Genomic DNA, 21,353 nt, shown 5'->3' with positions numbered 1-21,353 from the left:
TTCGAGTTCTCACTTTCGCTGGGCTCGGTTTCGTTTCCTTCTCTCGACATCTTTTGTGGTTCTCAACCGTTCGCCAAACCAAAACGCTCCAAGCGGAAGTAGGTCAGCTCGAGGTGCGATGCTCGGAATGAAATCCAGAGACTCAGTTTGGCCTCTTCGTCTCCCCTCCTCATCCTTCGCAGATCTCGGCTTTCGCCTAGACACGGCGCTCGATACACCTTTCTTCAGTCGATCTGAGCCTCCGGGACGCGCCGCAGCCTTCGAAAATCGCCGACAATTCCACTCAAGAGATCAAGACGACGCTTCCCTCCCCTCGCTTCGCAACCTCATCCAAATCGACTAGACGGCACAGCTATAATCACAATAAGCTCCTCTACCTCACATAAAGGCAGCCGACCCCCCTCCTCCCTTCGTATCCATTACACCCCTCATCATCTCTCTCCTCCTCCTCGTCTCCTTCTATCCGATCAAAGTACCGTAAATCATACTAGAATCCAGTATGTCACCTTCCCTCTCGGTCTCCACGCTGATGCGATTGACTCACGCCTACAATCTGCTCGCTCAGAATGAATCCTCTTCCTCATTCCAAACCTCCTCGTTCCCCTCCGTCTCCCTCTTCCCTCACCCGACTCTCCGATGAGCTCATTATTGACATCTTCCGCAACCGCGTCCTGTCCCGTGACGATCTCTACCGATGTTCATTAATTTCTCGCCGATTCCTCTCACCGGTCAACGAGATTCTCTATTCTCATATCGAAGTCACCATCAACCGATTATGGGATGAGAGCGATGACTCATTGGACGCGGAGGAGAATGCGGTATGGGAATGGTCGAATCGAGCGTGGAAATTGTTGAGAACTTTGATGGACCACCCCGAACTCGCAAGCTCGATCCAGTCTATCCATTTCGAGAAAGAGTATGAGCATGCAGGCCTAGGAGAAGGGCAACTGGGATCCGGAATCAAAGGATCATCAAATTCGACACTCTTCACGACTCCTCTTCTTGCGTTCAAAACGATGGTTCGAATCGCTCGTCGCAAACTCACGAGAATCAGTTTCGACGAGGGATGGATACGGATCAGCAAAGAGTTGGAAATTATCGCCGAGTTAGATACGATCGCAGCTATCTCTACCGATCTGAATGACCTCACTCTCGAGGAATACGATCATCTCGTCGAGTTTTTTCCACGCCTTAAACACTTACGATGTGGATACCTCACTCTCGATGACGTCAAGAGGAGTCATCTCACTCGACTAGAGGTATTCGAAATCGCCTATTTCGATGGACGACCCGAAAGCAGACTAGAATTCCTCCTGGCAAACGCATCCACTTTACGAAAACTCCGAGTTAACCTCGACGCCGCCCTCGAACTCGATTATTCGCTATTCCCTCGACTCGTTGAACTAGATCTCCGCTACCCGACCTATCCCCGCGGTCCAGTAGAAGACTTCGACGAGCTGAAGACGAAATGTCAGAAGTTCTGGGAATTCCTCTCGAAATCACCTTCCCTTGAAACCCTATGTCTCTCGAGTAATTACAGTACCGACTACAACCGATGCCTCTTTAGATCACCTCCGATCCGCTCGCCAACGCTTAAATCGATTCCGACTCTGAAAACTTTCCGATTCCACGACGACATCAACCTCGATGTGACGAATACCTTGCTCTCGAATCGACTTGGCGAAAATATACGAACCGTCGTACTGCCCGATATCTTCGGTGGTTCGTCCTTAACTCTCGAGATACGGAACAAAATTCACTTTGTGGCAACGGCTGGTAGAGAGCGAGAAGTCGTGTTTGCAGAGGCGGAAGGACGACTGGCCTGGGATGTTGCCAGATACTGGTGATGCTTGGTGAGTTTGTCAATCTTCTTTTCGCGACTTTTGAGCTTTGTTTGACACAGTCTGCTTCTCACAGATCGAATTGACAATTGTCTGGCTTCGAACAGCCTCCACGCTCGGATGTCTCTCGATCCTCCTAGCACACACCTTTGGACCCTACACCGCCCACACTTCCGACAAATTCATCTGTTCTCTTTCTCCCTCTCGCCTTCCGACTTCTCACATCCCTTCCCTTCCCCTTCCAAATCCACCCTCTCCACTTCCGTCTTTCCTCATCGTCATATACGCTTCACCTTCGGCTACGCAACGGTCTTTCCATTATTCCTCCAACGTCGTATCAACTGCACCGAATGAGAGGTGGAAATGAAGAAAGTTCAGACGAAGTGGTCATGTCAGATCGGGGGACCGGATCCTGAGCATTCTGCAGTATAGAGGCCATGAGTGTCTCTTACGAACTGAGTGGCCGAAGAAGGGGGAGGAGCACCGTAATTGGGGTCAGTTCGAATACTTTGCGTCGAGGAAATCCTAGATGTCACTTTGTAACAAGCCTGTTTGCTTCCGTCCTGCTTCCCACGAAATCCGTTGGTTCACGTTATCTCCACGAGCACGATACAGAGAGAGAAGGACAACTGCAGTTGATCCGCCCGAAGATCGAAGAGGACTTGCTCGACTTCTACGCGATGTTTGCTCTTCTTCCTCTCACGCCTTCCGACTGCTGCTCGACTCTCGATACAGCTACACCTGATTCGTCACAGAACAGCTCTCGACTGCCCACCACTACATTCCTGTCGAGCGAGAACCCTGTCCAACAGATCAAGCCGCGAAACTCGACTTCGTCCCCTCACCGCGAAGACTCTACTCGGTCAGTCATACGAATCGAGCACGTATACAGGAGCTATTCTGACCAACGGCACACCGCAACAGCTCCTTGTAGTCCCTTCTCCGCAAGTCGACACTCTTCATCTCTTTCCTCCTCTTCCATCTCTTCCAGGCGTCGAGCTCCTTCAAGAGCCCTCGTGTTCACTTGAAGCTCCATTAGGAAGAACCTCCCTCCTTTCCCGCCTGTCCACCTTGCTCCTCGCCCTTCGCTTCTCTCCCTTCTCCGAGTCTCTCTCCGCTTCTCCCTGCTCTCATGATGACCTCGATCACGACTGTCGGCTACGGACTCACTGTACGAGCTACGGATCTCATCACGGCTGCTCAAGCTTGGCCCGCTCTCGAATCAACCTTCCAATTCTTCGATTTGCTCTTTCTTCGCAGGAAGAACGGATCTCTAGCAAGTCAAGGGAGGTTGAACGGTTTGATCGAGAAGGTACCAGTGGAAGTATGGGAGAACATCAGAGGAGGGGTCGTTATGTGCGAGATGGAGGACGCGGAACATCGATTGCTGGCACCATTCCTAGAATCGATTGAAGAAGAGTGGGAAGGCTACGTTGAGTTTCCGGCGAAGAAGACCTGGGACTACGTGCGCGAAGGAGTCAAGGGATGTCAGCCTCAGGACTGGATTCACCAAGACGGTGCGTTCTAGATTGGCTGGAGAAGTACAAGTACGGTAACGACGCCGCTCTCGCAGTGAGTTCTTCACAGATTCCACTTTTTGCGAAGAAGACCAATGACACATAGCGATGTCATAGCCTATCCATCGATTGGTTGCCTCTTTCGGACTCGCTCATCCTCTTTCAAGAACGATTACCCTCGATCCAATAAGTTGCTGCGACCTCGACGATGTCGCTCTCCTCACGATCCCGAGTCAAGCAGAGAGGTCCGACTCATCCTATTCGACGATCTCCGCGGCGGCTGGATACGATGAACAAGATGAACACACTCTCGTCAACGTTTCCCTCGCCCTTCCTCCCGACGCCAATGTCCGCTTCTCCCGCTTCATCCGAACCTTCAGACTCTCGGTTGTAGAAGTCTCCGACGCGACCCTCCGCTACGTTGCTCCTGATCCCGAAGCGAAAGGAAATTCTCGCAAAGGTCTCGCTGGAATCAAACGAGAGGGAGTTCGAGTCGTGAAAGAAGTGAAGCCGAGGTGGATGTTGTATACTTCGTGTTGGGGAGATTGGTGAACAAGACGATGAAGCGGAAGAGGGCGAGTATAAGGTAGCGAGAAAGATAGGTTTACCCGTTTTCAACTGTGCAAATTTTCTGTTCGAGTCCCTTTTGCGTCAAAGTTGACAATGCGAGGAAGCGTGGCAGCCTCTCCGGATCGCTTCGACTTCGAACGTGCGTTGACTTTGAGGCAACGCTCGAGATTGGAGGTTCGATCATCGTCAGTACTTGACACTCGTGGAATCATCGAGAAAGGCGAGAGAAAGAATAACGACGGTATCTCGAATCACTGTCAAGGCTGACTCTGCAGCAACTCAGGACCAAGCTCGCGGCTGAAGGGGCACAGCGCAAAGTCAACTTCGGAAGGTTTGAATTGCGAGAGGAAAGAGCACCAAAGGACAAACTCTGAGAGATCACGGAACCGTTTCCTAACCATCAGCTGATCATCCATCACTAACCCGTTCCTACGTCAAGCTGAGTTCCAAACGACGCAAGTTCGGACCTCGATAGGGTTTCAGCGGATATTCGAGCATTTCGTTTTCTGAGAGCGGTTTCAAAATGGAAGCATCGTCGTTATCCGCAGCGTAGTTGATCCCGACACCTTTCTCACTGCGTTGGTCACACGATTCGGTAAGTAACGTCGAAAGGTCAGCATAAGCTAGAAGAAGGGCACACTAACCGAGTGATAGAAAAGCGCAGCGTCGCCCATTCCAGCTCGTTCCCTGGGCCAAATCCAGGCTCCGAAGAGAGAGAGAGAGTCTGAAGGCGAGGGAAGGAGGAGGTGTAGAAGACGAGCGAGCAGTCGAGCGGTGTATCACACTTCATTGCGAGGTGGATCAGAGAGGAGAATGGATAAGGCGAAGGAGGGCGTGAATGAATCTGGGCTGGTAACGAATCGATATCGAGGTCGTACCAAACATCGTAATCGAGGTGTTCGTCCCAAAGTCCGTAGTCAAAGCGAGCCTTTTCGAGTAATTTCGGTCCAGCGTCTTCCCATTCCCATGCTTCTTTATCGCAACGCACTTCCTGATGCTTCTCCCATCCCTCCAGTCCCTCGTCGGCATCGTAATACGTTGGCCAATCGATTCCCTTCTTGACTGCCTCGGCGAGAAATTGACAAGGGACGATGAAATGAATGGCGTCAAAAAGGAACGGGTAATAGTGGGAGAAAGGGTCGCCATGGATGATCAAGGATTGTAGGATCTTCCTTGCATCTTTGCCAGGCCCGAAGAGATGTGGCGAGAAGTCAGCGTCGCGGGCGTGATAAGAAATCTCGAAGGAAGTGAGGTTGGACCAGACGAAGTCGTGACGGCAAGAGAGGGATGAGGGGATGGGGCGCGCACTAGGATAGTAGAACTCTAGATCAAGGCTTTGACCTCGGTACCAGGAAGGAGAGCTGCACTCTGGGGGCGGTTCAGGAAAATCGAATTTGAGCTACGGACCCTCGTTCAGCTCCAATTTCGAGAATTATGCATCGTGAGCTTGAAAGCTGAGGGTAGCTTACACTTTTGGGCATCCACCATTGCTTGTCAACTTTGCTAGAACGACTCAACAACCAGGGATCGACCTTGTTTCCGAGCGTTTTCTCGTAAATTTTCGCTCGCCAATCGCTCAACAATACAGGGTCGCAGTACAGGACCGGTTGAGCTGCGAGGTATAGAGTTTTGTTCGTTCGGGACAGGTACGAGAGGGAAGTTTGACGGAGCTGAGGTTCAGGTTCGAGGGAGAGACAATCTGAGGAGCGTGCAGAGGGACAGAGTCAGTTGCGCGAGGCAAATCGACAAGAAAGTTACGTCAGGCTCACGGGCGATATACTCGAGTAGTTCGAATGGTAGACGCTCCATCCCACCAGGGGAGAAGGCAGAGAGAGGAGGGGAAAGAGGTTCGTTGATGAAGTCGAAGGGTCGAGCGGGTATTGACTCAATCGATGATCTGTCGCGCTGTGGCGCGTTGAGAGAAGTCTGGTGACTACGCAAGTCGTTTGCTGGCATTCGAGCGCGAGTAGTGAGGAGAAGAAGGGAAAGGAACGCGTCACTGAACTTTGTCCTCTTTCCTCTCTCCAACATTTAGACGTCGACCGAGTGAGGTAGGTACACTATCTCTATCTAGGTATACAACTGTATGAGATGCTGAGCATGTCGTCTCCACGCGCGTAGAGAACCTCCTCGACTAGGAGAGAGATCTAGAGATCAACTCGCTCAATCGGCTCCCCGAACAACAAAGAGGGCTCGGAGGTGGCCAGGATGGCAGATTGGACTCGTACTCAAGCGCGAGGATTCGACCCACTGCAAGGATTGAAGTGGAATGCGCACACGGAAGTCGAATTCATCAAACAACTCGTCAAGACCCGCGAACAACTCTTCGTGAAACACCGTAGATTCAACAACCGTGAGCAAGCCCTTCTCCAGATGCAGTCGTCCGTCTTTGCGCTAACGAGGGATGGATCTCAGGCAAAAGCGAGGCTGAAAGTTGGCAGGCGCTCAAACAACTCGCCAAGATCGACCCTGATTCTTTCCATTCGTGCATTGATCGTTACAAGGATTTCTGCGACGCCGTCAACATACCGATGGTCCCCCTTTCGAAGTCGAGTATCGCGCTTTTCTTGGTTGCAAAATGCGGATACTTGAACGGAAACTACAAGAATCTATTTCGCCTACTCAATCGCCTCTGGAAGGTAACGAGTTCGTTGTGGAAGCATCAAGATGGATACAGCGAGTTGGAGGATTCCACGAAGGTTCAGCAAGCGATTAGGGCATTCGGGGAAGAAAGAAAGTCGATCAGGGTAAGACTTCCCAAGGGTAAGAAAGCTTCGGGTCAGTCTCCTTCCATCTATCATTCCACTTGAATCTGCCCTGATGTAGCAGAGTTTGTATCCTAGGTATCGGTCGAAATACTTCGCCTTCCGCGAGCGACGACGATTTCGAATGCAGTTCGGATTCAGATTCCGACGGAAACTCCAGCTCGGATACCGATTCCGCCAGCGGTTTCGGTGGTTCGGGAGGTTCCTCTCGTTCGGAATTGGGAGAAGGAGGAAGTGGTGGTGTTGTATCCGGACCCGCGATTCGTCAACTCGTGAGTTCTAAACTTCGGAAGTTTACACCAAAGTTGCGGAGACTCACGCGCGAGCGAGTACTACAGGTCGTCCCGAACCTCCCTCAAGTTGGTGATCGTTTCTCTTCGATCAACGAACTCTTCATCGCGTGTTACAAGGCGGTGATTCCGGTTTACGGTCAAGCAGTCACCCTTGTCGAGAGGAAGGGTACCGCGCTCCTCAAGTGTAGTCGTAACAGAGCGAGGTATGCGAGCTCAAGGGAAGGTCAATGTGAATGGAGAATCGGCGCGGAAATCGATTCGACGACTGGCGAAGCGACCGTCAAACAAGCTCTCTCTCATTTCGTTCACAATCACGATCCTTCGCCGAAGATCTTGAAGAACCCCAGTTATCGACCTCCCATCGTCAATCCCATCATTCGAGAAGCGTATGGATTGACTAATCTCGTTTCGGACCGTCGTCCAGAGGTGAGCTATTCTTCTTTCCACGCCACTCGATGCATGATGGATGTGACATTTGATTTGACGACCTCGACAGAAGAGTACGTCTGAAGTTCCCGAGGACGAGATTGAACCACAGAAGAACCTCAAACTCTCCGTCATCAAGCAAGATCCTGAATTCCCTCGACCTAGCAAACAATCCTACTCCTCAAGCTTTGTCGTTTCTCCTTCGTCACCCTATGCCTTCGACACGAAGCCATTCGTCTCCTCATCATCTCGCTACCTTTCGCGTCCTACTCCATCGACTTCTTCCGATTTCTTACCTCAGCTCGAAGCATTCCTCAAAGCTCTTGACCCGTCTCTCGTTTCTCTCGCCACGCCACTCTACGATGCAGGAATCGATTCGTTCGACGTTCTCGTCCTCTTCTCCGCGTTGGAATCGTCCACGATCGACGTCTTCCTCGAGTTTATGCAGAACAAAGCTCCCGAAACGAATCAACCAATCTCGAAAGTTCACCTCGAAATGTTCGGGAAGTTGATCAAAGAAGCGAAAGAAGGAGGATATAACGCTTGAATAACCGAAGAGAATGCTTCAAATAGTTGAAAACTTGAAAAGCTGTACAAAGTCTGTCGCAAGTGCCTCAATCCAGCTTTCTCGTTGTTACTTTCCCTGCTTGAGGTGTGCTTGAGAGTCCGTCGTGAACGGAATTCCTGCTCGTGTAAGCGAGCTTGTAGTGTTCGGGCGAGAGTGAGTAAGGAGTATTGCGACGTTGGTATCCATTTTTACCCGAATTTGTTGAATCGCTCCTCTGCCAATCTCTATTCCGGTTCATGTACTCATAGCTGTAATTACAGCTACTCGTGTAACTCAATCAACGCGAACAGACTCCCGGAGCACGAGTTCTCACACAATTTCAAGGGACCTTAGATTCGTGTGCGAGAAACGAGTGTCTGTTTTTGCGAAAGCGAACGTCAAGGATTGTACAGGAGAAAGAAGAAGTAGGCGGTATGATAAGGTAACAGGGTATAGGTCGTTAAGGATAAGGGAGGGAAAGTCTGCGTGAAACTTTGCACAAAGTACGGCGAAGGTCTCCTGTGGCCAAACTTTCGACCTCAGCCCCGATCGGTACCCAATCAGACTGAGTCAGAGCTTGACTCACGGAACATTGACCCCAGTCCCTCCCCTTCACTCTCCCGCCGCTTGCACTCGATTGAACTTCTCCCCAAACTCGATCAGTTTCTCCATCCAAACTCCAACTTTCTCTCTCTCCCAAATCCCCTTCTTCCCTTGCGCTTGATCCAACGCGTAATTCGCCAAACACTGATTCAGTTTCGGACAGGACAGTTCGATCGAGTAGTCGTGTTTCGAGGAGTCAGAATATCGGTTTTCGGAAACCGTCAACCTTAGGCTCTCATCCTATCCCCGACAACTCGTTGTCTCAGTCAGTGACTGACCCCGGCGAGAAGAGAGAGGAGAGGGGAGAGAAAGGCCTACGGAATTCTCATAGCGTTCTCTCGCAGTCCAAAGAATTTCCGTCTCTCCAAATCGTTCCTCTTTCAACTCGATCTTGACCCTGAAAATCCCTTGATCGTCAACCTCCCAAGTAGCCGATTGCATAGCGGCGGAAAGATCCAACGAAGGTGAAGTCGCGGCTTTATCAGCTGTACAACTCATGCACCTCCTTATCAGTTTTCCTCGTTTTTCGGGACGAAGGATGAGCGAGAGCGAAAAGCGTACCTAGGATTTTAATTCTCAAATCGGTTCCGTCTTGTTGTCCTCCGTTCTCGAGCGTTCCTGAGGGCGATACGATCGAGAGAGCGAATGGTTTCGCAGGTAAAGTTGAGCATTTCTTCAGTACGAGGGTTCCACTCGCGCTACATCCTTTCGGTAAATCTCGCAATTCTTGTCCCTAGCAAGTAGTCGCAATCGTATCAGCACCTCCCGCCCGCGAAAGACACGGGACCGACTGAGGAAAGCCACAACTTACCCGACATTCCGAAATCGCATTCCCGAAACTCGCTCGAGATTTATCGAGATGCAAGATGTGAACTTGACTAATTTCGTTCTTCTTCTCGAATCGTTCGTTCGGTGGGGTCGAGTCGTTGTTGAGGAGGGAGAGGAATCGCTGAGCGGTTGAGGAGGACAGGGAAGTGCTGAAAGTCGGCGAGACGGGGGATGGAGTACTCGTCGACGAGGTGGAGGTATCCGTCTACATGAGGACAGCGGATGAGTCAGCAAGGAGATTCTAGGCATTGGAGAGGAACATTCAAAGCTTACTCTCCAATTCTCGATTTCCTCAATCCCCCATCTCTCCTTCCCGAAATCTCCCATGACCCCCGTTCCTCCTTCTCTCCTCCATTCCTGACTCCCCAGATCCAACTTGACCCTGACTAAACTCCTCCTCTTTACGGCGAATTCGAGTTCATCTACCATAGATTTGATAAACTCTTTTCGATGTTTTCCGAAATCACCGATCTGAGGTAACATCCCCGTCGACGACGCTTGATCGGGCGAGAGAGACGATTGAGAGGGAGTAAGGGATTTTGTGGGAGAAGTACGAGTAGAACTCGAAGCGAAGAAAGAATCGTCGTTTTCGGGTTCGGAAGAAGGAGTCAGGAGGATCGGGGTTTGTGATTGAGGAGTTTGAGAATGCGTAGGCGGCAGATTGAATTCGGAGATGACGGAGCTCGTGGAAGGATATGACGAACCCTGTAACTTCGGTCGATGCGAAGCCGACGAAGGAAGAGACTGAGCTTCGTGGGTCGTTGGAGGATGCGAGGATGTGACGAGCCGATACGTGGAGGATGAGAGGGGTTGGAAGCGAGTGATATGAGGACCGGTGGAGGGGATGAAGGTGAGGGATGAAGAAGAGGGAGAATTGAGTTTGATTCCGACAACAGTTTTGATCGGAGTTTGCGAAAGTCTTTTCAAGCGATCGAATCCGGTCAGTAAACGCCTCAGGCTCGGCGAGAGTGACAAGGAGAGCTCACTTGGCGTCTAGTAACTGTCTAGCTTTCTGTACCGCACTCGCCGATCCGTGCGAAACGAGTTTCTGCGGTCCTGGTTCCCCATTCGTCCCTTCCGTTCCTTTCAACAGTTCTGCACTGATCACTCCCGACGCTTCCTTAATCGATTGAAGCGTCGTCGTCGTCTCTCCATCTAACCTCGCTGCGAGTCTATCCCCTAAGGACAACTCGAAACAGATCAAGTTCCCTCCTCCTCCTGCTCCTCTTCCTCCTGCCGCGCTCTTTCTCTGCTTGACTGTCGATGAAGGTGAAGGAGGTTTCTTTGAAGCTTGAGAGAACGAATACGACGCAGGATTTGGCCAAGTCGGATTGAGGTTCGAGAGTAGCATTTGATCGTTCAAAGGAGAATTCGGAGCGCTCGAATTCGACAACGAAGGACTCGTCGAATTCGGTCTCGAAGGGAACGGGAGTAGACTCGTCGACGCGTAAGGAGTGTTCGTGTTGTTGGAAGGACAGTTGGACGAGGTTGAACGTTGATTCAAGAGAGTCGAGGAAGTGAAGGGTAAATCTTTCAAATGAGAGCTCATCGTTCGGTCGAAACTCAAAACCTTGTCGAAGGCGTTGCTAGGAGAAGGAGGAGGAGTAGGGGTGGGGGTGATTGAATTGATCAGGTGAGAGGAGAGACGGAGACGGCAGAGGACGAGAGGAGGGAAAGACGTGTTCGTGTTTATGCACTTTGAGGTCAGTCGCGTAGAAGCTGCTAGCTTATGTTCTATTGTTCTTCTCCTTTCTCCGCTTCTTGCCCTTCTGTCCAGTCCGGGTGCTTGAAAGAGTGGTGAGGGGGAGGAGAGAGAGAGAGAGAGCGAGTCGGTTTCGTCATCGGTGCGTGGGGTTGAAAGGGGCCGTAGAGGGGTCTGAGCGCAAGGAAGCTTCTTCTTCTGTTCTCTGTACGCGCGACCGAGCAGCGTTCGACTAGTGAGGGACGGAATCGATAGGGAAAGAGAAGTTCGACCGCGAACGGAACTCTCTCCTCTTCTCCTTTATCCTCTTCGCTTGAACTCGACTCTTTGACGATATCTAGCATGTCTTCTGCCGTATCGACTCTATCTGCTACTCACCAAGTAAGCTCCCTTCCCTCTCTCTATCCTCTCCGCTTCCTTATCACCTCCACTCTGTGCTTATCCCTTATCGTTCCTCTTTCGTTGTGACAGTCTCTCTTCTTTAGCAAGAAAGAAAAGAGTAGCGTTCCCTATCTACGAATCGAGACGCGCTTCAGAATGCCAGCTGATTCGTTCTTGGGGAAAGTTCAGAACTCACTTTCGAACAAATTGGGAACGAGATCGGAAGGGACGAAGTCTGGGTAGCTGCAGTATTCTATGGTCAGGTCAGTTTATCGTCCTTTCTCCTGTCCGCGACCGGTTTGCGGCCGGGTGAGACAGAGACAGATTGGGTCGAGGAAGCTGATTTTTTCGAACCGATTCTTTCTTGCGACAGGCTAAACCTCTGAAGAAAGATCTCGAAGGCCTCTCGAAAGTTCTCGGCATCCCTCTTAACGTCAGTCTCCTACGCATCCTATTAGTCTCGGGCAGAGAAGAGACGAAAGGAGCTCGTTCCGAGACCTGACGCCGAGGCAACTCTTTCGAATTTCACCTAGACTCTCGAAGAAACCTTAGGAGAAGATCACTACTGGCCCGAGCGAGGCGCCGTCACCCCCATGCCTCCTACCGACCCTGTTCTCTACCGCGTAAGTCCTCCTCCAAGTTCTCAGTTTCTTCGTGTGAGGGTTTGAGCTTAGGCTGATTCCCCGGCTTTTCGTGTGTAGCTCTACGAAGCTCTACTCGTCTATGGATACCCTATCAAACAAGTCATCCACGAGAAGTTTGGAGATGGGTAAGAGTCCTCTCACTCTCGCGACACTACATGTTTGTAAAGAATGGGAAGACTGACAATTTGTTGTCGTTCCAACGCTACGAATCAATAACAGTATCAGTGAGTCTAGTATACCTGTTCTCGACTCTTGCAGGTGACTGTCACTGACACGTGCGTCCTCGGATGATATCCAGTGTCTGCAATCAGTTTCAACGCTCATGTCGAAAAAGTCGAAAAGGATGGAGCCGAATACGTGAAACTGTCGTTCCTCGGAAAGTTCCTGCCCTACACTCGTTGGTAAGAAACGGTAAACGGAACGCAAAAGTCGAATCAAACATGCGAAAAGTTGAAAAAGTAAAGAAGTAAAATTCTGTAGCGTTTTGTGAACTTGAAAAGAATCGGATCAGTTTCTGTAGTCTATCTAGACTCTCGGTCTCTCGTACTACCATGCTTTCATCATGATCGAGAGAAGTCCTAATAACATTGCGAACAGGAGGGTCACTAAGCTCTTTCCTCCCGATCCTTCATTCTCATCCTCAAATTCCTAAACTCCTCCCCTACCCATTCCTTTTCCTTTCCCCTCACTCCCGCCCACGCAACCTCCATTAATCTCTCCAACCCACCAATGAACGCACCCTCGATCGCCATCCCCGGACTAGGGAAACAATACCTTTCGCAATCACCTCCCACTGCACTCTTTAATCCTCGTTGTTCTTTCCCTGCGGTCGAGGAACCGAGGAGTCCGGTACGCCAGATTGAGAGAGGGGTTTCAAGGTCGAGAGAAATGATGCCAAAGCGAGGGAGGATGAGAGTGCGAGAGAGATGGGATTGGAAGACGAGTTGGAGGTTGTGATAGATTACGTGGAGGGGTTGGAGCGTTTGTGAGGATGAGCGGTAGATGAGTTCGGAGAGACTGGGTTGTGAGGAATGAGGTGGGAGGTTCCCGTCGCCGGGAGAGTCCCAGGACGAATCGGAGCGGGAGGACGAAGCGCAATCTGGTTGAATCCTCCATCCGGATCTACGCGACAACTTTACGATCAGTTGACAGTCGGCAACTCAAAGGAAGTGATCGCCTACCTGTAGACGACTAGTTGATCTAAGGGACTCGGTTCACTCCTGATACTCCTCAACGCCTCCAACAATTCCGGTACCCAAACCCTCTCCGTCACCTCCCCGACCGCTTCCAACAACCTCTCGACTTTGTCCTCCATCTCGACACCCTTGTCTTCAAGATAACGATAGAACCATTCATCGAAAGTCGCATTGTGGTTCTTTAGCGGTAAAGCGATCGGAGGTTTCTCGAGGATAACTAGGTCGGATCGACGTGAATCCGCTAACCATTGTTGATTCTTTTCGAGTAGACCGCTGAACGGGTGTTGATAGTTCGGGAGAGTTTGGTAAGTGAAAGGTTTGAGGCCGTCTGTTCGTCGATATCGGAGGAGGGTTGAATAGGTCGGAGAGGGGTAAATACCTTTTTTCGAGGACTGAGTCGACGGATACGGGTGTTGAGAAGAAGAGGAGTGGGCAGGAGGAAGAGGTAGTCGATGATAAACCCTTTGATCGACTTCCCAATTCTCTATCGATTCCACCTCCTCTGCATCCTTTTCTCCCAAGATACCGCCGCATAGAGCGTGCTCTTTGCAATACAGATCTCCGTAGCAACTCGTCGGTTCCGTCGTTGTGAAATCGAGTATCAGATCATGTAACGAATACTGACTCGTCGATCCCAACAATAATACCGATTTATGCGCCAATAACTGACAGAACCTTGTCCTTGACGGTATCAGGGAGTCTTGAGATCGTTCCGGTCGAAGATGAACCGGTAAGAGTAGGGAACAAGTCGAAGAAGGTTTGAATCGATATTTGAGCGATTCTCGAATGTTCCATTCTCCCTCCTCCTCCTCCTCCTGATTGTGTGATCGCTCCTTGTAGAATCGTTTATCGCAATTCGCATACTTTGAATCCATCTTGTGTACCGTTAACCCTTTCCCTTCTTTCGCCAATTCACTCCCCGAAGGATCATAAATCCATTCTCCTCTCCCGTTCATACAATCGAGATACTCTTGAACCGCTTCAAAGTCGCTCGTTTCGGTTATTGCAGTACCGGGGAGTCCTTCAATCGAGGAGGAGAGTCGAGAGGCGCGAAAGGTTCGGGAAGTGAGAGATTCGATAGAGGAAGAAAGAGAAGAGAGGATCGAGTCGAAGGTGGAGGAGAGCTGACGGGGGAGTGAAGAGGTCGACGGAAGTCCTGGGGTCATCGGAATCGAGGGGCGGGAGTGTAGTTGACGAGGGAGGAGAGGAGTCGACGAATCAAGCGAAGAGGTGGGGGTATTCTCTTTGGAAACTTGACCGGACGCGTAATCGTTCAAAAGGAGGATAGATAGAATCAAGCTGACATTCTTCCGCTGTCGTCTAGGAGCATATGGTCGAGCGAGAAGGGGAGAAGAGGTACTTGCGTTGGCCATCCGAGATTGAGCTGTCGTGTGAGAGAACTGGGTTAGCTTGGTGCGGCTGCGCTCAAGTGGATCGATAATTACTCCCACGGACTGCGTCTGACCGAAACGGAGTGAAGGGAGACAAAGAGAAACCGGTCAGTCGTTTGTCTCCCTCTACCTCTTCTCACTGCTTTCTCTGACGCCGAATTACGCAGCTCAATAGCTACAAGACCTTCTCGACACTCGATTGATTGCGATAGTTCAGCGACTCTGACGATTCTCGCTCGACTGTTCGACTTCATCAATAGCTCCCTCTCCCTCCTCTCTTCTCCCCTTCCCGCTTCCTGGGATGGATTCACTACCGTTTGAGCTACTCGAACATATCGCGTGTGAGCTCAGTACAGTTTTCTCGACTGAAGACGTCGTGTTGACTCTCTTGCTTTTGCTCAGACTGGGTTTCCCTCGAACCTGATCCTCAACTCCGTCAAACTTCGCTCTCGTACCTCTCTCGAACGAACAAAACCCTCCAACCCGCAGCTCGACCAATTCTCTACCGCGATCCGGTTTTGTTGAGCGATTGGAGAGCACACCTCTACGAGAAAACGCTCTCGAAGAACGTCAATCCTTGGTTGTTGAGTCGAGTTAACAAAGTCGACAAGCAGTGGTGGATGCCGAGAAGTGTGAGTGTATATCTCCGATTGAGCTCATCACGGCGGAACTGCTGATCTCAGAACTGGTCTTGATGTGGTAGCTAAAATTCGATTTCGCCTTTCCGCCGGCCGAATGCTACGATTACTGGGATCTCTGGTCATGCACGACTAGTATCAGCTTTCGCCTTCCAACTCCTCGTTACGTGCCTTCCTTCGTCGCCTGCAGCCGCGAGTTCGTCTGGTCCAATCTCACTTCTCTCGAAATCGGCAAATCTGCGCTCGACGCCGACTTCGCGCCGTACCTTCTTGCTCCCGGAACAAGCTTGAGGAACAAGCTTCACTCCTTGAAGATTATTGATGGATCTTTCTGTAACTTTTACCCGTTCCTTTTCGACGCCGTTCACTTTGTCGACTCGAGCCAATTCTTACTGAGCAAAGTACAAGTCGGAGTTGATTGGCCATTGGAAATGGATGAGTTGGAGTTGGAAGCTTGGGAGAAGGCGGAGGAATGGGAACGACATGAAAGAAGGCAATGCGATCAAAAAGTGTGGGAATGGGTTCCCGCTTCACCGAAACTACTTCAAAAAGCCCGTTTCGACCACCAGATCTGGCGACAACTCTTTTGCGAGGATTCCTTCTGGCAACTCGACTACAACTCACTACCAGCTCTGATCCACTCGCAACCTCCTTCGCCATTCCCGTTCTCAGCTCTCTCCGATCTCGCGATCAACTGTTGGTCGCTCGACCACATGCTCATCTTCTACACTCCCTCGTTCCCTTCCCTGCGCGTACTCGTCCTTCTTGACGTGTTCGCCTTGGACCCAGAAAACGAAGTAGATTGGGCGACCGCACGTTTCTCAATTACTCGGTCAGTATTTTCGCGATTTGGCTGGACAACGCTTGGAGCGTTACTCACTGTCTATTCGAACAAGCGTAGTGAAAGAGGAGTTGGAAATTGTTCAACTTTGACGCCGCTTTCGGAGAAGGAAATATTCGAGTACCCCCTCAAGCCCTATCGAGGTCCAAATCTGCTTCGCTTGAACTTGTACTAGTGACGTTGGCGCTCTCCGAGAACGGTCTGGTGTTGAACGAGAATCGAAACGGAACAATCAGACTTTGCCAAACTTCATGGATCTTGAACCGTTTTGTCGCAACCAGATCCCTTACCGTCCACATCTCCGCCTCCCCTCACGATACCAATGAGATCGTACATGATGGCTGCTGGCAGCATCGTGAACAGCCGAGGTTTTTCCGAGTTTGAAAGACTCGACAAAAAAGAAAGGAGAAGGGTGATTTGTCGTTTGGTCTTGCAAGAACAAACGAGCTTCCATCCAGCGTACACGACGGAGAAGAGGGGAGAGAGAGTAAAGCGACAACGACAACTGGACAGCGGCAGCTTAAGACAACATAACGGAATTGACGAAAAAGAGAACGAACGAAGTAGAGTGAGAATGGTGCGATTGCTATGATGCGAATGAACGAAACGGTTGCAAGGGTAATGTACATACATGGTAGAAGTCTGACTAGCACGAGTGACTCGTAGGCCATGAACTGGACGTCTCGATTGATCAGGATCCGCTTCGAGAGACCGGGGGGAAGAGCAGACTGATCAATGGGAGACAGCTCGTTTGCGGATATCGGCGTCTCGGCCCGTAGGTAGCGGGCGTAGATTGGAGCTAAAGATGGACAATTGTGGATCAACGCATTCAGAGGGAGTTCTGAGGGAAGAGCGGAAGGAAGAATAGTCGTGAAAGATTGTGGTCGGAACTGACGTGGTGGACGAGGGAGCCAACCGCCATATGTTGAGATAGTATCGATACATTCCATTCCGTGTCCATATTCGATTTCGAGTGAGCGGAGAGAGGTGGAAAAGGACAAAGTTCAGTGAATCGTTTCTCTCCCTCCTTCTTCTCACTACTCGCTCTCAAACGCCAGACCACGACCACAGATAGCTACTAAACCTTCAAAAAAGTTGACCCGACGCGACAAGTACTCAATCCTAACGACTCTCGCTTGTTCCTTCGACTTCATCAATATCGACTCTCTCCTCATCTTCCCTCCGTTCCAACGTGTTTAATGGAAGGACTACCCTTTGAGCTACTCGAACATCTTGCCTGTGAGCTCAGTACACTCTTCTTGACCGAAGACGTTGAGCTGACTCCGTTGCTGTCTCCCTAGATTGCGTCTCTCTCGAACCTCTTCCGCAGCTCCGTCAAACCTCCCTTTCGTACCTCTCGAGAACGAACAAGACTTTACAACTCGCCGCTCAACCGATCCTCTACCGAGATCCAACCTTTTTGAGCGACTGGCGAGCGAGAATCTACGAGAAAACACTCTCAAAGAACGTCACTCCTTGGTTGTTGAGTCGCTCTAGCGAGGTTGAGAAGCCATGGTGGATGCCGAGAAGTGTAAGCTGATTACACTGGTTGACCTCATCATGGCAGAACTGCTGACCGCGGAGCTGGTTTCGATGTTGTAGCTCAAATTCGACTTTGCTAAACCGCCGAGGGAGTGCTACGAGATAATGTATCCGAGCGCATCCAGCGTTGATTTTGAATTCGACTCCGCTGGAGGCTGCGATGTGCCTTCGTTCGTTGCTTGCCGTCACGACTTCATCTGGTCCTGCCTCACTTCCTTCGGGACTTCTGCTCACGCTCTCGACACCAACTTCTCGCCACATCTCTTCGGCCCTGTCAAACGCGCAAGGAACGTCGTCAAGTCTTTGATCATTCATGGCGAAGCATTCGCCGAGTATTACCCGTTCCTTTTCGACGCCGTTCATTTCATCAACCCTTGTCAATTTCTCGCCGAGGAAGTGAAGAACGGAACCGACTGGCCATCAGACCACGACGATGCGGACTTGGAAGCGTGGGAGAGACCTCGAGGAGGACAACGGGATCCGGAAGCATGGGAATGGGAAGACGCTGGACCGAAATTGCTTGAAAAGGCTCGCTACGATTACGACGTGTGGGGTAAACACCTCGACCTTGACGCTCTATACTCACTCGACTTCGATTCGCTTTCGAGGTCGATCCACTCGCAACCTCCTTCGCCCTTTCCATTTTCAGCTCTAACTACGCTCAGAATCAGATGCGATACGCCTCTCGACTACTTCCTCATCTTCTACACCTCCTCATTCCCTCGCCTTCAGAATCTTTCTCTCACTTCGGAGTCTGGATTTGGCACAGGGGACGAGATGGAATGGGCGACCCTGCGCTTTTCGATCACTCGGTCAGTGTCCACTTTTTCTAGCTGATGCGGACCTTTACTCACTGATTCGTGTGGTCAATACAGCGAGAAGGGTGTCGGAATCAATCACGACGCGGAGGAAGACGATGCTTCCATTTTGAAACCGCTCTCTGAGAACGAGATGCTCGAATATCCGCTCAAACCTTACCAAGGACCGAACCTACGCAGCCTCGGCCTCTACTATCCCAACTGAGTCTCCCGAAGGTTTCAAGAGAGGTGGAGAGGAAGAAAGTGCTTGATTGCAATTGTCAAAGTTTCATGTTTTGTCCTCTTTCTGTCTCGAGGCCGATCTCGTAGAGATCTCTCGACTTGTAAATCTCGCTTCTGCGCTGTCACCGTCGCTCAAATCCTCAGGTGAGTGAGCGCTTCTGCTTGAAGCTTGCGGAGGACGCCGGTACCGAATCTGCGAACTGAGAGCTGGAAGTTGTCGCTGTGACGAAAAGGTTCAAAGTCACTCTTCGAATTCTTCGCGCTGAGACTCTCTCGTTGCCAGCGCTCTCGGATCAAGAAGGAAAGTCGAGAAGGGGATAAGCAATCAAGTTTCACATGATATGACACGACGAAAAAGGAATCTATTTTACTCGCGCTCGTTCGGTTCAAGTTCTTAGTGGTACAGGTGTTCGAGACCTCCTCTCACCAGGAGAGGAGTCGATATGGTAAGGTGGAGGAAAGGAGGAGCAAGTTATGATATGGTTTCGGATTCTATCTGACTTTGCGATGTTCGGGAGAGTGAGAAGTTTCGTGATCGACGTGAACGAAAGCTCGGTCGACTTGAGGTAGCTCTTCCAGCTTGTCTTGAAGGGCTTGCGATCTAGTCACACAACACGAGTCAGCTGTGGTCGTTGACAGCTCAGAAAGAGAGAAGTGCGAATGACTTACACATCGTGAGCGACTCGCAGGGGAGTGTCTCCGTGCATTACGAGATCAACTTCGACGACGTATCGAGGACCATTGTGGTAGACGACGCAAGTATCGATCGCTTCAATTTGTTCGGCAAAAGTCATCGCTTTGTAGATGACTAGTTGTTGAAACTCGAGAGGTGCGGCAGCTCCAGCGAGGTAGTAAAAGTGATTTCGGATCGTGTTTCCCCAGACGAAGATGAGGATGACTGTCACGGGAGAAGAGTCTGAGCGAGAGAAGTGAAAGAAAGCGGCAGAGTGAAAACTGACAGGAGATGATGAGAGCTCCCATAGGATCAATGAACCAAGCGATCTTGGCACCAGCGCAAGCAGTGAATAGACCGAAACCTGTCGAACGAAGATGAGGTGTGAGTCAGCAGTTCTTTCTGATCGGGAGTTCGCATCGACTTGCCGTTGATGAACAGATCGTTTCGGCTGCAATTGAGGTCGTCAGCTTCGAGTCTACCCAAGCATAGAAAGCAGATTGCACTCACTGATCTTCCCATAATACGCGAACTTGCGAGTTCTTGCTACGAAGCGAGAAGCAATAAATGAAAAGAGCGAATTTGACGACTGAGGAGAGCACGAGTCTTTGAGCTGCTTCCGTAGACGAGAGAGCTGCGAGAAGAACGCACCGAACGAAATACCGACAACGACAGCAGCAGGAATGTGCAACGCCTTATCGTGTTGATCTCCTCTCGCCACTTCCTGAATCGAGAACGCGACCAGTACGACCGAGACCGCCCCCATAACTCCCGAATAAGTGATATCTCCAATCGTTTCGAATTTACTTCCTCCCGAAGGGAATTTTACGAGGTCGACTCGTTGAGCTTTTCGGTGACAATAGTTGAGAACGAGGTTTGCGGCGGGATCGAAGATGGCATCGGCGGCAGTTGCGAAGAAGGATAGCGAGAGGGAAGAGACGGCGGCGTAGATTTGGAGAACTGCGAGAATGCTGTCGAAAAACGAAAACCAGTCAATTTTCGCTCGCGAGATGTCGAGATGTCGAGGAGCAGATTGTAGTATTCACCAGTTGCAAACGAGGGATCCATAGATTGCAATTTTGAGCTACAGTGAAGGAAGATGAGTCTCAAGAACGTGGGGACAAAGGAACGCGAGGGAAATCAAAACTCACCGCGAGGCGATTCGAATCTTCTTCCTCCTCGGCTTCGAGGATGTGTTGATCCATTGATTTGAGCAAACTCGCGATATGAGCATTCTGTTTCGAATAGAACGCTCCAGTCTTGTTCCCGTTCTTGCGTTTCCTCAACTCTGAAATGTGTTCCTCCGTTTGTAGACGAGTTGCGAGTAAGAGCGGATCCTTAGAATGAACTGGAGTGATCGCGGGGAAGTAGTTCGTCTGGTTCAATCCATCGCTAGGTGTCATTGGACTGAACGCTCCTCCTCCTAGAGCTGGTGAAGTCGAGGCGCTGGCAACGTTCCCCTTTAACGCTTCGATATCGCCGAGAGGATCATTCGGTTTGACCCCAGTCGGAGAGCGAGGCGGAGTCGGTAGTGATGAATCTGATCGTTTCGCTAATGGATGCGACATCGTGTGAATGAGGGAGAGAGGAGGAGTTTTGTAAGCTATTTTTTCGACTTTGGAACTTTATCGATTTAGACAACGAGGCGGTGTATGTGGGGTAGTAAGGCTAATTTCAAAAATCAACAAATTATAGCTCACTCCTTCCAAGTCGCTTCTTTCGTCTCTCCTCTCAGCCAGACTCCCATCACCGCTCTCGACTCCACAAAGACCTGCAACAGACACCTGAACGCGCACCTCAACCGGCTACCCCCTCTCTAAACTCCCTCCCTCTCTTTGTTTTTCGACGTCATTCGATCAACTCGGCTTCATTCACACCACTCATACAGCACCGCACAACATCCAAAGCACCTCAT

General features: G+C 50.6%; 10 protein-coding genes across 10 annotated transcripts; 6 read left to right on the top strand and 4 right to left on the bottom strand.

Annotated features, from left to right (window-relative positions):
- Nucleotides 1-566: 566 nt before the first annotated feature.
- On the top strand, nt 567-1,847 carry JCM6883_001319 (uncharacterized protein; the record flags this gene model as incomplete). Its single annotated transcript, XM_076631172.1, has 1 exon — nt 567-1,847. The coding sequence occupies one exon, from the start codon at nt 567-569 to the stop codon at nt 1,845-1,847; it is 1,281 nt and encodes a 426-aa protein (XP_076488751.1).
- Nucleotides 1,848-2,973: 1,126 nt separating this feature from the next.
- On the top strand, nt 2,974-3,910 carry JCM6883_001318 (uncharacterized protein; the record flags this gene model as incomplete). Its single annotated transcript, XM_076631171.1, has 2 exons — nt 2,974-3,306; nt 3,476-3,910. The coding sequence occupies 2 exons, from the start codon at nt 2,974-2,976 to the stop codon at nt 3,908-3,910; spliced, it is 768 nt and encodes a 255-aa protein (XP_076488750.1).
- A 447-nt stretch (nt 3,911-4,357) lies between these two features.
- On the bottom strand, nt 4,358-5,884 carry JCM6883_001317 (uncharacterized protein; the record flags this gene model as incomplete). The annotated part of the gene is made up of 4 exons (XM_076631170.1): nt 4,358-4,502; nt 4,573-5,327; nt 5,398-5,627; nt 5,698-5,884. 4 exons carry the CDS (start codon nt 5,882-5,884, stop codon nt 4,358-4,360), a joined length of 1,317 nt encoding a protein of 438 aa, XP_076488749.1.
- Nucleotides 5,885-6,136: 252 nt separating this feature from the next.
- Nucleotides 6,137-7,959, top strand: JCM6883_001316 (uncharacterized protein; the record flags this gene model as incomplete). The annotated part of the gene is made up of 4 exons (XM_076631169.1): nt 6,137-6,281; nt 6,344-6,706; nt 6,772-7,412; nt 7,483-7,959. 4 exons carry the CDS (start codon nt 6,137-6,139, stop codon nt 7,957-7,959), a joined length of 1,626 nt encoding a protein of 541 aa, XP_076488748.1.
- A 612-nt stretch (nt 7,960-8,571) lies between these two features.
- Nucleotides 8,572-10,939, bottom strand: JCM6883_001315 (uncharacterized protein; the record flags this gene model as incomplete). The annotated part of the gene is made up of 6 exons (XM_076631168.1): nt 8,572-8,802; nt 8,881-9,047; nt 9,124-9,295; nt 9,374-9,595; nt 9,664-10,309; nt 10,377-10,939. 6 exons carry the CDS (start codon nt 10,937-10,939, stop codon nt 8,572-8,574), a joined length of 2,001 nt encoding a protein of 666 aa, XP_076488747.1.
- Nucleotides 10,940-11,434: 495 nt separating this feature from the next.
- JCM6883_001314 (uncharacterized protein) lies at nt 11,435-12,522 on the top strand (the record flags this gene model as incomplete). The annotated part of the gene is made up of 8 exons (XM_076631167.1): nt 11,435-11,473; nt 11,564-11,591; nt 11,663-11,736; nt 11,847-11,906; nt 12,007-12,096; nt 12,175-12,242; nt 12,337-12,341; nt 12,416-12,522. 8 exons carry the CDS (start codon nt 11,435-11,437, stop codon nt 12,520-12,522), a joined length of 471 nt encoding a protein of 156 aa, XP_076488746.1.
- Nucleotides 12,523-12,722: 200 nt separating this feature from the next.
- On the bottom strand, nt 12,723-14,479 carry JCM6883_001313 (uncharacterized protein; the record flags this gene model as incomplete). The annotated part of the gene is made up of 2 exons (XM_076631166.1): nt 12,723-13,239; nt 13,299-14,479. The coding sequence occupies 2 exons, from the start codon at nt 14,477-14,479 to the stop codon at nt 12,723-12,725; spliced, it is 1,698 nt and encodes a 565-aa protein (XP_076488745.1).
- A 526-nt stretch (nt 14,480-15,005) lies between these two features.
- JCM6883_001312 (uncharacterized protein) lies at nt 15,006-16,358 on the top strand (the record flags this gene model as incomplete). The annotated part of the gene is made up of 5 exons (XM_076631165.1): nt 15,006-15,045; nt 15,107-15,336; nt 15,408-15,463; nt 15,533-16,174; nt 16,244-16,358. The coding sequence occupies 5 exons, from the start codon at nt 15,006-15,008 to the stop codon at nt 16,356-16,358; spliced, it is 1,083 nt and encodes a 360-aa protein (XP_076488744.1).
- A 1,024-nt stretch (nt 16,359-17,382) lies between these two features.
- On the top strand, nt 17,383-18,748 carry JCM6883_001311 (uncharacterized protein; the record flags this gene model as incomplete). The annotated part of the gene is made up of 4 exons (XM_076631164.1): nt 17,383-17,422; nt 17,485-17,714; nt 17,786-18,537; nt 18,601-18,748. 4 exons carry the CDS (start codon nt 17,383-17,385, stop codon nt 18,746-18,748), a joined length of 1,170 nt encoding a protein of 389 aa, XP_076488743.1.
- Nucleotides 18,749-19,257: 509 nt separating this feature from the next.
- JCM6883_001310 (cation diffusion facilitator family transporter) lies at nt 19,258-21,006 on the bottom strand (the record flags this gene model as incomplete). Its single annotated transcript, XM_076631163.1, has 8 exons — nt 19,258-19,366; nt 19,435-19,663; nt 19,725-19,802; nt 19,867-19,889; nt 19,949-20,027; nt 20,090-20,409; nt 20,485-20,522; nt 20,590-21,006. The coding sequence occupies 8 exons, from the start codon at nt 21,004-21,006 to the stop codon at nt 19,258-19,260; spliced, it is 1,293 nt and encodes a 430-aa protein (XP_076488742.1).
- Between the last annotated feature and the right edge of the window lie 347 nt (nt 21,007-21,353).

Source organism: Sporobolomyces salmoneus (genome assembly GCF_050403485.1).
Source record: "Sporobolomyces salmoneus JCM6883 DNA, S_salmoneus_JCM6883_v1_ctg15, whole genome shotgun sequence".
NCBI lineage: Eukaryota > Fungi > Basidiomycota > Microbotryomycetes > Sporidiobolales > Sporidiobolaceae > Sporobolomyces > Sporobolomyces salmoneus.
The sequence above is the reverse complement of the archived record's forward strand: the minus strand, read 5'-3'. Positions and strand labels throughout refer to the sequence as shown.